The 16,275-nt window shown below is 34.4% G+C and overlaps 1 protein-coding gene across 3 annotated transcripts in view; it reads left to right on the top strand.

Annotated features, from left to right (window-relative positions):
• The window catches only part of phkb (phosphorylase kinase, beta), a 209,300-nt gene that overhangs the window by 23,553 nt on the left and 169,472 nt on the right, over positions 1-16,275 (top strand). For all 3 annotated transcript variants that reach the window (XM_038267335.1, XM_038267334.1, XM_038267336.1), the window contains 2 exons: positions 589-727; positions 7,813-7,912. In XM_038267335.1, the coding sequence (XP_038123263.1) occupies positions 589-727; positions 7,813-7,912 (239 nt within the window). The remainder of the gene's footprint in view (positions 1-588; positions 728-7,812; positions 7,913-16,275) is intronic.

Raw genomic sequence — 16,275 nt, 5'->3', positions numbered from 1 at the left:
CTGAGAATCTTCACCAACTAACAGTAAAATAGTATTAAAATATATTAAAAAGGCTCCTCAATTACTGACTAATTGTTGTTGTGTAGGGTCTGTTTGTTCTTTTTTAGTCCAGTTCTTTCAGTGAAATGTTTGAGCATAAAAGCTCCGGTCTAAAAGAAGAAACAAAACATAAAATAATACAAATTAAAACAGTTTAGTCCCAAGTTTTGCTGAGATGTAGTGTGATAAAGCATAACTGCTTCAGCCACTGCTCTGAGTTTTAAATAGGACCAGAGTTCAACATGTCTCTGCATCATGTCTTCTATCAGAAGCAGTTGGATCCTCTTGGTTTTTGTTATCCATGCTTTTGGGATAAATATGGTGTGAATTACAATTAAAATGGATTTTAATTGTAATTCACACCCATCCATCACTAAGGAGGTGTCTTAGAATTAGATTTATATATTAGTTTACTCTCTCTGTAGTATTTATTTTGTTTTTTTATGTTTTCCCCCAATTTATAACAGCCTCACATTAATGGGTCATTCTATATTTCTGCCACAAACTGTTGAATAACTGAGTTAACTATTCCTCTCTTCCTTCCTCCAGTCAAAGCAACCATCCTGAACTACCAGAGTCCCACTACTGGTCTTTTCCCTGTAAAGACTTTCTCCGACATCAAGGAGGCAAAGGTCCGAGACTCGCTGTATTGTGCTGCCTGCGCCTGGGCCCTGGCGATGGCATACCGGTTAGTAAACAGTTAGCAACACATCCAGGTTCCTCCTCCGTCTCTAAACCGCCTGTTCTGTGATCCACCTCTGCTTGTCTTTCTGGCTTATATATTTAAATCCTGGGCTTATTTTGGGGCTATTTTCAGGACTAATTCAGTTAATTAATGAGGTGCTCAGTAATTATGCTAATAGTGTATGATTACTTGGCAGACAGTTGGACTGCATGTAATTGTGGAATATCTGCCACCAAACACACTCTGGGGATTGTGTCATTTTTCTGGCCGCTGTTTATTTAGCACAGCCGCTTCGACTGTTGTAGATTTTTATTTTGTGTTTAAATGAATGCAAACTATGATGAATCGTATCATAGCAAGTCAGTAATCACCTTAACGAATACATTTCCAGGTTATTTTTAGAAATAACCTTAAACTGCAGACATTATTTCACACGTCTGTAATCAGATTACTTACAGTTGCTACAACTCTATCAGTCAAGTGACTTTTTATAAATGCCGTCTGTCTGCAGCAGGGAGAAATTTATACTGCAGGCAGGGCAGGTAGAGGCATAGGTGACTCTGATTGGACATCGAAACCATTTTGAGAACCAAAAGTTTATTCAACTATTGTCACCCATTCCAGGTAGGAAATAAAAAGTTCTACTGGATTCACTTTGTTTTAGTCTTTTTCCTACTTCACAAAGGTAGGCAGCTACGGAAGAGGATTAGGGCCACTGAGAAAAAAAAAAAAAGTTAACTGATTTTTAAATTTTATTTCAGTTTAATATGGGAAAAACGTCAGAATTCTGACTTCTTTTCTCAGAATTCTGACTCTTTTCTCAGAATTCTGACTTTAATCTCAGAATTCTGACTTTTATCTCTGGATATGACTTTTTTCTCAGAATTCTGACAGCTAACAAACATGTTAGCATCCAGCCATAGCCATGTCTGTTTTGGAGACTGGCTCTCTTGTTTTAATGACCTTCTGCTCCTCCATTAATGAGGGGACCCCTCAGGCACGTAAAAAGTTGCCTAATTCCGTCATTTTCCACCAATGTGTCACCGGCCACCTTAAACAACTCACATCTTTGTCAGTGAAGCTGAGTGCTCCACATCTCTTCCTTCATGGTGCCCATCTACATTAAGATCCAAAATTCTGAGATTAAAGTCAGAATTCTGAGAAAAAAAGTCAGAATTCTGAGATAAAAGTCAGAATTCTGAGATTAAAATCAGAATTCTGAGAAAAAAAGTCAGAATTCTGAGATAAAAGTCAGAATTCTGAGATTAAAATCAGAATTCTGAGATAAAAGTCTGAATTCTGAGATTAAAGTCAGAATTCTGAGAAAAAAGTCAGAATTCTGAGATTAAAGTCAGAATTCTGAGAAAAAAGTCAGAATTCTGAGAAAAAAAGTCAGAATTCTGAGAAAAAAGTCAGAATTCTGACTTTTTTCACATGTTAAAGTGAAATAAACTTTAAAATGTCAGTTAACTTATTTTTTTTCAGTGGCCCTAATTCTCTTCCGTAGGCAGCAGCTTGTCAAAGCCATGATGATAATTATTTTTACATCCAAGTAGTCTGCAGTTCTTCATACACACACATCAATTTGAAACAGATGGTTTCAGTATCGGCCGATACTGCACAGCCAGGTAACAAGTATCGGCATCGGCGCAACACTAATATACAGTAACTCTAGACGTCTGCTTCTGTTCCACCTGCATGAGATGAGAGGAACAGAAAAAAACAGCAAAAAGAAGACAAAAAACAACTAAAGTAAATAACAAGAAAACACTCGAAGAGCAGCTGCTGTCCCTTTAGATGCCCAAGTATGTTGAAGGTAAAACTTATGTTGATTCTACTATATTATTCAAATTTTAAAACAAGAATCCCTCATGACCATCTTTAACGTCCTAAAGCCCTTTATCAGCTGCTCTTATTTCATGAATGTCATTCATCACTGATGACTTGGAAAGTGGGAAAGAAAAAAGGCAACGAAAAGAAAAGAAAGTCTGGAAAATCTGGAGAAAAAAAGAAAATTGGGGGTCAGCAGCAAAAGGAGGAGTGTGTGAGGAGATAACCGGATAGGAAGTAAAAACAAGGGATGGGAAGAAAAAAAGAGGGCGAGGAAATTAGATTGTGGGGGAAGACGAAGTGAAGAGAGGGGGTAAAAATAGAGTGCACTCCAGTGATGTGACCAGCAGCTCATCCCAGTCATCAGTCATGGCTGCCTCCTATTAGAATTGTCACTGGGATTTAATTAAGATGATTCTCATCTGACAGGCTTGGCTTGTGCCATTACTTACTTCAGAGCGATCCGCCGCATGTGTGTCAGAGCGAGCGGCTGAAACGCTACAAACTCCGGCTCTGAGTGCACTTTGGCCTTTATGCCAATATTTATGTTCTATTTAGTGGTTTTGCTGTTCAAAATGATGAGCTTGTTGTTGCAGTTGGAAAAAAAAAACTGCTTAATTTTTCCAAGTAAGCATAAACATAGAGTAGTAGGTAAAAATGGCAGCATCACCAGTCACCTCTACCTAAAAACTAATTTATAATCAGTTTTTTCACTTTATTACCATGGTCTGAATTATTTTTTTAGATAAAAGATGAAGGAAATTAAATGTCATAAAACATAAGAAAGTTATGTGTCTGTTCAAAAGATAATTTGAAAAAAAAAACTATTTAATCTATGCCACATAAGGGCATCTGGATAGCGAATTTTTACAAAAAAAAAACCCATTTACATCTAATCAGGGGCGGGTTTAGGAAATTTTGGGCCCTTAGCAAAGACAGGCAGGGGACCCTCTGAATTAAGAAGACAAAACATAAAACAGACCCACGGATACAGAAATGTTAATATAATAGACATACATTATTTGTTCTACGTTTTGTCCCTATTCTTGTTTTCCTCTGTTTTTTACTCAGCTGACTTTTCATGTCGTTTCAAAAGGAATGAAACTAAGCTCGCTTAACCGATTGCTCCTTCCTGTGTTTCCAAAAAGGCGACAGCAAAAGTAAATAACCCAGTCCTTCTTTCCACTGTAGACAAGCCATGATCTGCTTATCTGTTCTCCATTTTTCATTTGCATGAAATAATAGCTGCATGAATCATGACAGCAGACAAGATAGAGGAGAGCAGGAGGCGGGGTTACCAATCTACTTGCTCTGGAGAGCAGAGTTCGCTGCTTTTATATGCTGTCGCCAAAGTCTCCAGTAGCAGAAAAAAGGCACTAGATTTGGCGCTAGGTGCTTTTTTGAAATAAAAGCGCTAGAGGGGTCTGAAAAGTCGCTGAATACACCTTTGCCTGAGACACGCTTAATATTATAAGCATTCTGATGGCGTTTTAATTAAGGGATTTTTATTAAATACATAATTAATGTGTAAAAATAAGTAATAGCTGTATGGAAAAGGAGTTTTATGGGGCCCCCAGGAACTTGGGGCCCTAGGCAACTGCCTAGTTTTGCCTAATGGTAAATCCGCCCCTGCATCTAATATTAAAATGTATATAATTATGTTTTGGTACATTTTGGTGTTTGTCAGAAAATGACAGGTTTCACTTTTTAGACTTAAACAACTTTTATTGTCATTTTGTAGACGCAGAAGGTAAACAAAACAACATTTTGTTTAGTACAGCTTTTCAGACAGGAAATGGAAATTTCCATTCCATAAATTGCAGCAAAATCACTGAAAATCACAACATTTTCAGATTTTCAGGATCTGTATCTTCCAGTTACAGATTCAATTAGTGAATTAGTTCAAGATTATCCCACGCATCCATTAATTGAAATTGATTCAATCAATCGTTTCTTCCCTAGATCAGTACACTGGAAAAATAGAAATCTAAATAAGTGATTTGTTCTTGGATTTAGGAGGAAAAAGAGACATCTTGCCAATGGAACAAGACAATTTACATTTCAAATAAAAAAACACAATTGTATTGTCGTATTTCAAGTGCATATTATCTAATTATCTTATTTTAAGAGTGAAAATGCTCATCCTATTGGCAAACTATCTCATTAACCTCCTCAAATCAAGGGTAAATACACTTAATTTAAGACGTTTTTACTTATTTCCTGATTGTTTTTGCAGTCTTACACCTGGTTGTCTAGTACCACTGCTCTGCATGTTTTAGATGCATCTCTGTTTAGGCACACCTGCTTCCAATCATAGTGAGGTCCTCAGCAGCCGTCAAGGAGCCTGTTAATCAGCACTTCATATAAGTTAGGGGTGTGACACCAAGGAGGCGCCTAAAACGTATAGACTAGCGGCATTTGAAGAGCAGGATGGGAAACCACAGCCCTAAATAATTGTTATAGCTGAACTATTTAGTTATTTCAAACAAATAACTCCCCAACACTAAGAGAGTGTTAGTCTAGTGCAGGGGTCACCAACATGGGGCCCACGGGCACCAAGGGACCCTCAAGGACCACAAGGGGTGCCCTTAGAGTCTTCTGAAAATAGAACAACTCAACAGTGAGCTAAGTTTGAAATTTCATTGTATTCTGTTGCTCTTCTTTTTTTAATCAGTTATAGAACATTTCATCATTTAATCATATAGGGCAGGCATCCCCAAACTCAGTCCCCAAGGCCCCCTGTCCTGCAGGTTTTAGAGGTTTCCTTGCTCCAGCACAGCTGATTTTAATTGAAAGTTGATTACATGGGCGTAGGTTTGCATAGGGACCATAGGGACATGTCCCTACCAAAATTTTGAACCGACCTAATTGTCCCTACCAATAATTGGATGTGAGCAACATGTTTATAATTTACAGCAGTAGTTGTTGCAGCAGTGGCTTCTTTTCCTCTCGCAGCTCCTCTGCCTGGTCTCTCCTGTCCCTTTCATGTAGCAGCGCATGGAACTGTGCTGCGCTGTTTAACTCCACTCTCATTGGTTGTTCTGGCTTAAGTTCCGCCTTCTCTCTCTCTGATTGGCTGTTTTCTAGTCTGCGTGTGCATGGAGCACAAAATTGAAAATGTATTCACTCTAGAATGCCGCGGTTAGTATAATTAATATTAGGCTACAAAACAAGTCCCAATTTAAAAAAAGGAATATCATGTACACTAAAAAACAAAAACCTTTTGTTTTCTTTTATAAAACGAAATATTCTGAGTCAGCCAGGAGTTCTGGAAAAATGGGCAAATAAAGGCTGTAAGCCATCAACATTTCTGATTCTTAGCCACAGCCAATAAAAAAAGAAAATGTGAGGGTTTCCTTTTTGCCTATATCTAGTTGCTATTACTGTTTTCATTTTTTGATGACTCTTTGATGAAGTTCAGGTATAATTATTATCAGGTGTTATTTCTCTTATACAGTTTAACAAAAAGAAATGGCGCCTATACATCTGCTATTTTTGGTTTAAAAAGGATAATTGGGGTTAAACATAATAATAGTAAGGAAGAATATCAGAGGAAGAATATTAATATTGATTTTATCTTACTTAGATTTCCACACATTCTATAAGTAAATTATTACAAACATTAATGTCTGGTAAAAATTTTTGAATCTTATTTTGGATATTATTAAATTCCAAATAAAATAGTGTTATATTGTCTTTTATAATTGTTAAAAGTGATTTTATATTTATATTTTTTTAAATCATATATATATATATATATATATATATATATATATATATATATATATATATATATATATATATATATATATATATATATATATATATATATATATATATATTGTATTCTTACAATCTAAGTGGGTTGCTCTGTCGGGGAAAGGCACATTTTACATTTATATTACTGTATGTTTTAAAGTCTCCATACTCCAGTTAATGATGAATCACTTACTAAATTAGTTAACGATTATTGAAATAATCAATTAATACTATTCATTTTTTTTCAGACCCAGATAAAATACATGAAAGGGGCTATGCAGAGTATCTACAGCCCAGATGTTCAACTTTTATAGTGAAGTTAATATTTTAATGAATGTATTATTTTGTTTGATACAGAGAGAGCATAGTAGGTAAAATATAAGAGTGGGGTTTAACTCTGCACAATTCTATATCTTCAAAGGAAAATCCTGTATTTACCTTCTCTCTTAGTCGTTCAAATGAAAAGATTTTCACAGTGGAAAAAAGTCCTAATTCCACATTCATCAGAGCCGGTGATACTTCAAACATTGATAAACAGCATCTAATGAGTGTAGTGCTTATACATTTGTTATTAATGTAGCAAAAGGATGCTTCTCTGTTTTAACAATGAATTCCTCTTAGTACGGATGCTTACATCGAGCTTAAATAAGGGCATGAATATTGCATAGCACCAATGACACCCGACCAATAGTGTCCCTACCAAAGTTCAAATCAAACCTACGCCCTTGGTTGATTAACAGGCTTTTGGTCTACTGCAATCATTATAACCAGCTTTGCTGAAGCAGAGAAACCTCTAAAACCTGCAGGACATGGGGCCTTGAGCACCGAGTTTGGGGATGCCTGATATATGGCATTTAAGCATTTATAGAGATTTTAAAATGAAAATGTCTAAAAGAAAATTATAAATTTAAAGAAACGATAAAGACGTGTTTATGATGTATGAAGTTTAGGTGAACATTGACCATTGCAATTCAGAGGTCAGTATTGGTAGCCCTTCCTGTGACTCAGTGCCCCTGAATTAGCCCTCAGCTGTAAAAAGGTTGGTGACCGCTGGTCTAGAGTGTTAGAGCAGAGCGTTTGTGCTCTGAGAAGGTTGCACTACCCGGTTTGATCCCCTGTATTCTGGGTCCCTGAGCAGGACCATTGCTCCCGAGGGGATGCGTCAAATGCAGAGAGTGCATTTCCCCAATGTGGGACAATAAAGGGATTTACATTATTTACTAAAGCTTGATGGGGGTAAAGAGCAGAACTAAACATTGGACATTTCTAAGCTGTGCTGTTCCTCCAAGGGTCTCATCAGAGACCTGAGAAAACCACAACATCATCCTTTCAGATATGAATGACAGCTAAATCACTGCTTGATATAATTTGCAGAATGTCTGCTTTTGTATGATACTGTGTGCGTTTTTATCAGACCCCAGCTGTTCCTTTCTTCAGGCCTCGCCTGTGTAGAACAGCACCGTTAAAGCGCTGGTTTCTCTTCATCCCTTTCTGTGCAGACGCATTGATGATGATATGGGACGCACACATGAGTTGGAGCATTCTGCCATCAAGTGCATGAGAGGGATCCTCTACTGTTACATGAGGCAGGCGGATAAGGTGAGTCCTTCTCAGCTCTGCTTTTATATTTTTTTATTAGAATAGTCTCGTGTTTTGATGTTTAGATCCGGAGCGCCTCTTCCAGCTGAGACCCAGATACATCTCCTTCCTGTTTTTAAATGCCGACACTTGACAACAGGAAGAAGAGGCTTCAGCCCTTAAGGCTTAATAACTCACCATGCATTAATTACCTTGGACTTTCACTCCTAATGGGGCTGAGTTATTTCATTTGACCAAAGTCAGATGGCTGCTGCCTAACGCAGTCCTCATGAGCCACATCCTTCAGCGTCGGAGGCTGTTTATGTAACTTTTAGAAAGCTGCTCCGCTTCGTCTCGACCCCGACGACCCAATTCAGAGGAGAGCTTTCCTGTGTCTTAATTACAAAGCTTCGTTTACACAGTTAATTACACAGAGCGCCGTTCGTCATGGACCCGTCTCCGGCACTTAAGAACTACACAGCGTTTTTATTGAAGATGTGACACGGGCCGGCTGTTGGGTAAAATAACACAGCAGCTGGGCCCGGCTCATGCACAGCGTTTGGGACAGTCGAGGCCTTTTCCTTCTTAATCACATTTAAAACCAAACATTTAAGCATTAAGGAATCCACAGCAAATAAACTGTGGTTCGTTAAGGTTTGGGTTAAAAAAAAGACAAACTGAAAGCTCTGCTTTTGTGCGTAAAGAAAAAGAAGCTAATAGTAATTTGATGTTGAATATTTAGGAGAATTTTCCTAAATGGAAGATTTACTCTCACCATTTTTTGTTTTAATAATTAAACTTTGCTCATGGACAATAATTTTCCCAAGCAAAACGTATAAAGAAACTAGTCTTATGTGTCCTTATGGGTGGAACTGCTGTCACTTTTAAAACCACATCATTTTCCTGGTTTACCTTCATTATAATTAGTTCCTAGACCAGAGGTCACAGTTAGCGTCCCGATCCCGGGCCAGAGTAGAAATCTAAATCCTGTCCCGTCCCACTCCTGGTGAAATGACTCCTGCTCCCATTCAGAATGACTCCCGCTCCTGCACCACTCCCATTCTTGCTGTCTTCAATAAGATTTCTGCCAATGCATTGAATCTGAATTTCTATGAAGGGTCAGTTAAGTTCCTGTTTCTAACTGTAGTAACTTTTGGTCCCTCCATTGTTGTTTTTGAGCGTGGATGAAAAACTCAGAGCGGAAGCACTGTTGGTTTTTGCGTCGTGTAGTTTTTTTGACTCGCATTATAGTGTAGGCTTCAAGGAAAAAACTACAAAATGGCGGCGCCAGTACTGGATTTTTTTTTTTCTTTCTATTTTATTTTCTTTTTTGGCATCGATCCTAGTTTTTTTTAGTTACTGTTGGTTTGCTCCCGCTCCTGTCTGCTCCCGTTAATGTTTAATCCTGTACCGTCCCAATCACGTGATCGTTACTAATACTGACTCCCGAAAAAATGTCAGTCTCTAAGGCTACGTTCACACTGCAGGCCTTAATGCTCAATTCCGATTTTTTTGTGAAATCGGATTTTTTTGCGTGTCCGTTCACACTTCCAAGTATATGCGACTTGTATGTGATCTACTGTGTGAACTGAAAGCGTTCAACCAAAGTGTCGCGCATGCGCACTCGAGGACACGATGACGTCACATGTAGCAAGCGTCCTCAGTGTTTGCGGAAGTAAATATGACTCGTAATACCGCAGCGTATATTGCGTTCTTTAAGTTCTTCTCCAACAGGAGCAGGCACATTACGAACGAAATCTTTTTAAGAAGATCAAAAAGAAAGACCCTCCCCCGGTTCCGGTAAGATGATTGGCCTGAATCGAGCTATCTTTCCAAATATGAATTAAGTCAGCAACCTCACTTTCAGGCTGCAGTGTGAACGTAGCCATCAGACCCACCTGCTGCTTAATCCGGACCCAACATGATTTAAAACATTTATAAATTACCGCATGCTGTCCGACGACGGTGTCTAAATGTCACTTGCGCCGTTTCTCCTGTTTGTTTGGAAAATATTTGCTGTTTTTATGTGAATTACGAAATTATCTTTATACCAAATTTAACAAGTGTTTTTCTCTACTTTAAAAAACACTTTGATTTTTTCAAATAAAAAAAAAAATATATAAAAATATTTAAAATTTGTAAAATCCAATGTATAACATGGATGCATAAACACCTCATTTTATTCCAGTCTGAAATTCTGTTTAAAGTTTAAAGTCGAAAATTATAATTTAAAATGTCTCTGGACCTTTACTGGTCAATGATTTTCTTTATTCAGACCCTGATGATTTTTAATTGGTTACCTCTGTCCAAGAAGAGCTCATTTTCCTGCAGATGAGTTGATCTTAGTGTAATGCAGCTCTGCCCACCTGTAGTTGCACATTGCTGGTCAGCTGGCTGAAAGAAGGCAACCACGTTTTTCCTTAGGGTACAAAAAAACTGATACTTTTATCTTAAATTAAGCAACTTTGAAGTAGAATTATTCAACCGTTTTTTCTTCTGTACTGTGTAATAGTTTTTAAAAATTTCTATTAGGAAATTTGAGGAAAAAACGACCAAAATGCATCATTTATTCATCCTATTACTAAAAGAAATGCAGTTTTCTGCTGTTTAAGACTTTGTTTTTAATAAAGAGGGAAATATAAATAAGGATAAAACACAAAAAATGTCTATCAGCTCCTAGTTAGTGAAAGAAAAGGTGTCAAATAATATTGGTTATACTTTACAAACTAAAATCATGTTAATTGTTGCAAATGCTTGAATTTACTGAGTTTTCTAACAGAAACTCCAGGTATGTTTGTTTGTTCCTCTCTGCTGTTAAAACCAGCTTGTTGCATTTGCAGCATTTTTAATTGGGATAACTAATAGATTATTTGGATGCAACAGGAAAGAAGACTGTGTCGAAATATAATTGCATATAACAAATATGAAAACAAAAGATGGCTTCCTATAATTTAGATGAAGTGGATTGTATCTTTAAAATATTTGCTGTTAGTTTGATTTAGTTGCATTGTTTCCTTTGCTTTGGGAAATGATACAAACTGCCTGGGAAACTTCAGGATACAAGATTTTATGTTTTTTTTTTTATAAATGAGTGAAAGTCAAGTGCTGCAACAGCAAGAATTGAACACAGACCTACTATAGGTTTGTGCATTGCAAGCTAATAAAACAAACTATTCTAAGAGAGTCCCAAGAGTGGAGCCGGCTGACATTTTAGATGAGTTGGACTGAGATTCAGGCGGTCCACTTCAAAAATAGCTGCTTTTATCCAAATTTGAACAGCAGGACCAATTAGGCTCTCCAAGCACACTTAGGTGTATATCCATACTGCTGTGGGACCGCTGCATGTGGAGCAGTTTCAGGAAAACTAGGACAGAGGGTCTCGACTACCACCTCGCTGTGCAGGAACACGGAGAGGGCGGGGAAAGGTAGAGTCCCTAACAAAAGAAGAAAGGAATAAATGGGGTGTCTGCAGAAAAAAGATAAGACGAACCAAAACAGTAGAGTGTGTGATAGAAAGCTGAAAAAGGAAGACTTGAGGTGAGGAAATGAGGAGAAAGGTAGAAAGGCTTGAAGACTAAGATAGCAGGGAGAGATGGAGAACAAATGAGAGAAAAATGGGACAAAAGGCCAATTATTTATAACTGTATGACAGGACTGGCAGCCCAGCTGTGATTTAGTATGGAGCTGAGTCGATGCGGCAAACACACACAAAGCCGCCGACAAACCACCGAACAACATGATGCAGCCAAGAAATTATAGAGGGTGGATAATAAAGCATGTTATAGATGAAGTGACCTGAATATGACCCTTATCTGCTATAGAGCAGGGTCTAATCTTCCCCTCATGACTCTCGTTTAGGTTATTCTTTATCGAACAGGCATGTTCATCTGATGTGGGAAAAAATATGTTTAATATGTGTCACTGAGGCGGCATGAGAAGCTTCCGGTCAAATGCTGGATGGGATTTAAATAGGGATATAATATTTAAATTGATTTGTTTATTTATTATGTTTTTTTAGAAAATCTAAAAAAAATATTTTAGTATATAAACATTTTTAAAGTCATACAGAAGTCATATTTAAATGGATTTGTTTGTTTTTTTAGTAAATCTAAAAAATATTTTAGTATATAAACATTTTTAAAGTCGTATGGAAGTCGTATTTAAATGGATTCCTTTATTAATTATGTTTTTTTAGAAAATCTAAAAAAAATATTTTAGTGTATAAACATTTTTAAGTTGTAGGGAAGTCGTATTTAAATGGATTTGTTCATTAATTATGTTTTTTAGTAAATCTAAAAAATATTTTAGTATATAAACATTTTTAAAGTCATAGGGAAGTCGTATTTAAATGGCTTAATTTATTAATTATGTTTTTTTAGAAAATCTAAAAAAAATATTTTAGTATATAAACATTTTTAAAGTCGTATGGAAGTCGTATTTAAATGGATTCGTTTATTAATTATGTTTTTTTAGTAAATCTAAAAAAAATATTTTAGTATATAAACATTTTTAAAGTCATACAGAAGTCATATTTAAATGGATTTGTTTGTTTTTTTAGTAAATCTAAAAAATATTTTAGTATATAAACATTTTTAAAGTCGTATGGAAGTCGTATTTAAATGGATTCGTTTATTAATTATGTTTTTTTAGTAAATCTAAAAAAAATATTTTAGTATATAAACATTTTTAAAGTCATACAGAAGTCATATTTAAATGGATTTGTTTGTTTTTTTAGTAAATCTAAAAAATATTTTAGTATATAAACATTTTTAAAGTCGTATGGAAGTCGTATTTAAATGGATTCCTTTATTAATTATGTTTTTTTAGAAAATCTAAAAAAAATATTTTAGTATATAAACATTTTTAAAGTCGTATGGAAGTCGTATTTAAATGGATTCGTTTATTAATTATGTTTTTTTAGTAAATCTAAAAAAAATATTTTAGTATATAAACATTTTTAAAGTCATACAGAAGTCATATTTAAATTGATTTGTTTGTTTTTTTAGTAAATCTAAAAAATATTTTAGTATATAAACATTTTTAAAGTCGTATGGAAGTCGTATTTAAATGGATTCCTTTATTAATTATGTTTTTTTAGAAAATCTAAAAAAAATATTTTAGTGTATAAACATTTTTAAAGTTGTAGGGAAGCAGTATTTAAATGGATTTGTTCATTAATTATGTTTTTTTAGAAAATCTAAAAAAATATTTTAGTGTATAAACATTTTTAAGTTGTAGGGAAGTCGTATTTAAATGGATTTGTTCATTAATTATGTTTTTTAGTAAATCTAAAAAATATTTTAGTATATAAACATTTTTAAAGTCATAGGGAAGTCGTATTTAAATGGCTTAATTTATTAATTATGTTTTTTTAGTAAATCTAAAAAATATTTTAGTATATAAACATTTTTAAAGTCGTATGGAAGTCGTATTTAAATGGATTCGTTTATTAATTATGTTTTTTTAGTAAATCTAAAAAAAATATTTTAGTATATAAACATTTTTAAAGTCATACAGAAGTCATATTTAAATTGATTTGTTTGTTTTTTTAGTAAATCTAAAAAATATTTTAGTATATAAACATTTTTAAAGTCGTATGGAAGTCGTATTTAAATGGATTCCTTTATTAATTATGTTTTTTTAGAAAATCTAAAAAAAATATTTTAGTGTATAAACATTTTTAAAGTTGTAGGGAAGCAGTATTTAAATGGATTTGTTCATTAATTATGTTTTTTTAGAAAATCTAAAAAAATATTTTAGTGTATAAACATTTTTAAGTTGTAGGGAAGTCGTATTTAAATGGATTTGTTCATTAATTATGTTTTTTAGTAAATCTAAAAAATATTTTAGTATATAAACATTTTTAAAGTCATAGGGAAGTCGTATTTAAATGGCTTAATTTATTAATTATGTTTTTTTAGTAAATCTAAAAAATATTTTAGTATATAAACATTTTTAAAGTCATAGAGAAGTCGTATTTAAATGGATTTGTTTGTTAATTATGTTTTTTTAGAAAATCTAAAAAAAATATTTTAGTATATAAACATTTTTAAAGTCGTACGGAAGTCGTATTTAAATGGATTCGTTTATTAATTATGTTTTTTTAGTAAATCTAAAAAAAATATTTTAGTATATAAACATTTTTAAAGTCATACAGAAGTCATATTTAAATGGATTTGTTTGTTTTTTTAGTAAATCTAAAAAATATTTTAGTATATAAACATTTTTAAAGTCGTATGGAAGTCGTATTTAAATGGATTTGTTCATTAATTATGTTTTTTAGTAAATCTAAAAAAAATATTTTAGTATATAAACATTTTTAAAGTCATACAGAAGTCATATTTAAATGGATTTGTTTGTTTTTTTAGTAAATCTAAAAAATATTTTAGTATATAAACATTTTTAAAGTCGTATGGAAGTCATATTTAAATGGATTTGTTTGTTTTTTTAGTAAATCTAAAAAATATTTTAGTATATAAACATTTTTAAAGTCGTATGGAAGTCGTATTTAAATGGATTCCTTTATTAATTATGTTTTTTTAGAAAATCTAAAAAAATATTTTAGTGTATAAACATTTTTAAGTTGTAGGGAAGTCGTATTTAAATGGCTTAATTTATTAATTATGTTTTTTTTAGTAAATCTAAAAAATATTTTAGTATATAAACATTTTTAAAGTCATAGAGAAGTCATATTTAAATGGATTTGTTTGTTAATTATGTTTTTTTAGTAAATCTAAAAAAATATTTTAGTATATAAACATTTTTAAAGTCGTAGGGAAGTCATATTTAAATGTCAAATAATTCTGTACATGTATACAAATGTGCTGTTTATCAGATATTGTCCCAAAAGTTAGAAAATTTCTATTTTCAAAAAAATCCTGTCTTAAAATCTGTGTTTTTTTCCCATTATTTTATCCAGGCCAGTTAGTTCTACGTCAGCCTGAACACCTAAATTCGCCCAATCATATATCAACGGTCATCTGTCAATCATATTTTTTCAATCATAGCATCTTGATTCATATGTCACAGAATCCTTTCCTTTCCCATTGAGTTGCGTCCCAGTGTTCACGGGGATGGACGTCTGTGTCTTCAGCAGGCGTAGAGCTAACAGAACTGGCAGCGTTGCGAGGCAAGGGCTCAAACATGTACGGCTGGAAGCCTTCTACACCAAACCAAGCTTCTGCCGCCCTGGCGTCCTCTTCCACAACATCTTCCTCCCTTCTTTCCTCCTCTAAATAAAAAATGGACGACGGAGGAGACTCATCCACGACCTCCGACACTAAACTCTCCTCCTCTTGCATGTTTCCTCTGTCCATAGCGTTCCTTGACAGCGTCGTTTCTAAGTCACCAATTTAGTGCTACTTGGTCCCAATGGAATTTCCCATTGGGAACCTGCTAGCACTAAGTTGCTAACTGGTTAGCAAGATGCTTCACAACATTCCCGCCCTTTTGATAAACGACCAATCACATTCACTTTATTCACTTGTGTAAAGTCAGGCACCACTCGGGAGAATTGGGAACTGGAACCGTTGGAACACCCTACGACTTTAAGGCTGACAGATTTCCGTTCTTGGTGGACGTATTTATTTCTGTATTTCATTACATTACCGCTGCTTACTTTGATGTATATAATAGGATTTTATGTGATCCAAATATAAATTAATAGCAAGACAGGTTTATTTGTAAAACACAATTCAGTACACGGAATTCAAAGTGCTTTACATCAATTTGATAATAAAACAAAAGAAAAATATAGATACAATTAAAGATCTATATACATTTTGTCTTGTCCCAAATAAAGGTACATTTTTACTGAAACTTTTCTGTGAACAGGATAAAAAGTCATAACACTTAAAGTACTGTGGTTCACACAGACCAAACCCTCTTCAGACCTGTTGGATATGTAACAGAAAGCCAACTTGGATCAGGAGATATTGATGAGGACGATCCAATAGACTATAAGTCACTTCCTCAGCAGAAGCCAATTTAACCGTGTCGTTAATCTCTCCTCATAAGGAGGAGGAGGTTTCTGTCTGGTCGCAGTCCAGCAGTAGAGCTGGGCACCATCAGTTTACGTAGAAATGTTATACTTTTTATTCAAAGCTTTAAAAGAAGACCTCTGATGTTTTTTGATCAATTCAGGATGTTTTCATTAAATATGTGGAACATTTTGGCATTAAAGTCCTCCTGCTCAGTGTCATCAATCAATTATCTTTTGATAAATAAATTAAATCCCTTTAACTGGTTAAAATATTTAACTAATAGAATACCAAAAGATGTGTTTTTGCCTCCTTCCCTCATCAGTGAATACTCTGAGCCACCTTTTGGCTGCTTCCTTAGAAAACAAAAACTGCCAAGTGGCTTTGTACGTCTAGAGGCTGTTT

This window comes from Cyprinodon tularosa, unplaced genomic scaffold (genome assembly GCF_016077235.1).
Source record: "Cyprinodon tularosa strain WSP-4 unplaced genomic scaffold, ASM1607723v1 ctg67, whole genome shotgun sequence".
Classification (NCBI taxonomy): Eukaryota; Metazoa; Chordata; class Actinopteri; order Cyprinodontiformes; family Cyprinodontidae; genus Cyprinodon; species Cyprinodon tularosa.
This window is presented reverse-complemented; position numbering and strand designations above follow the sequence as displayed.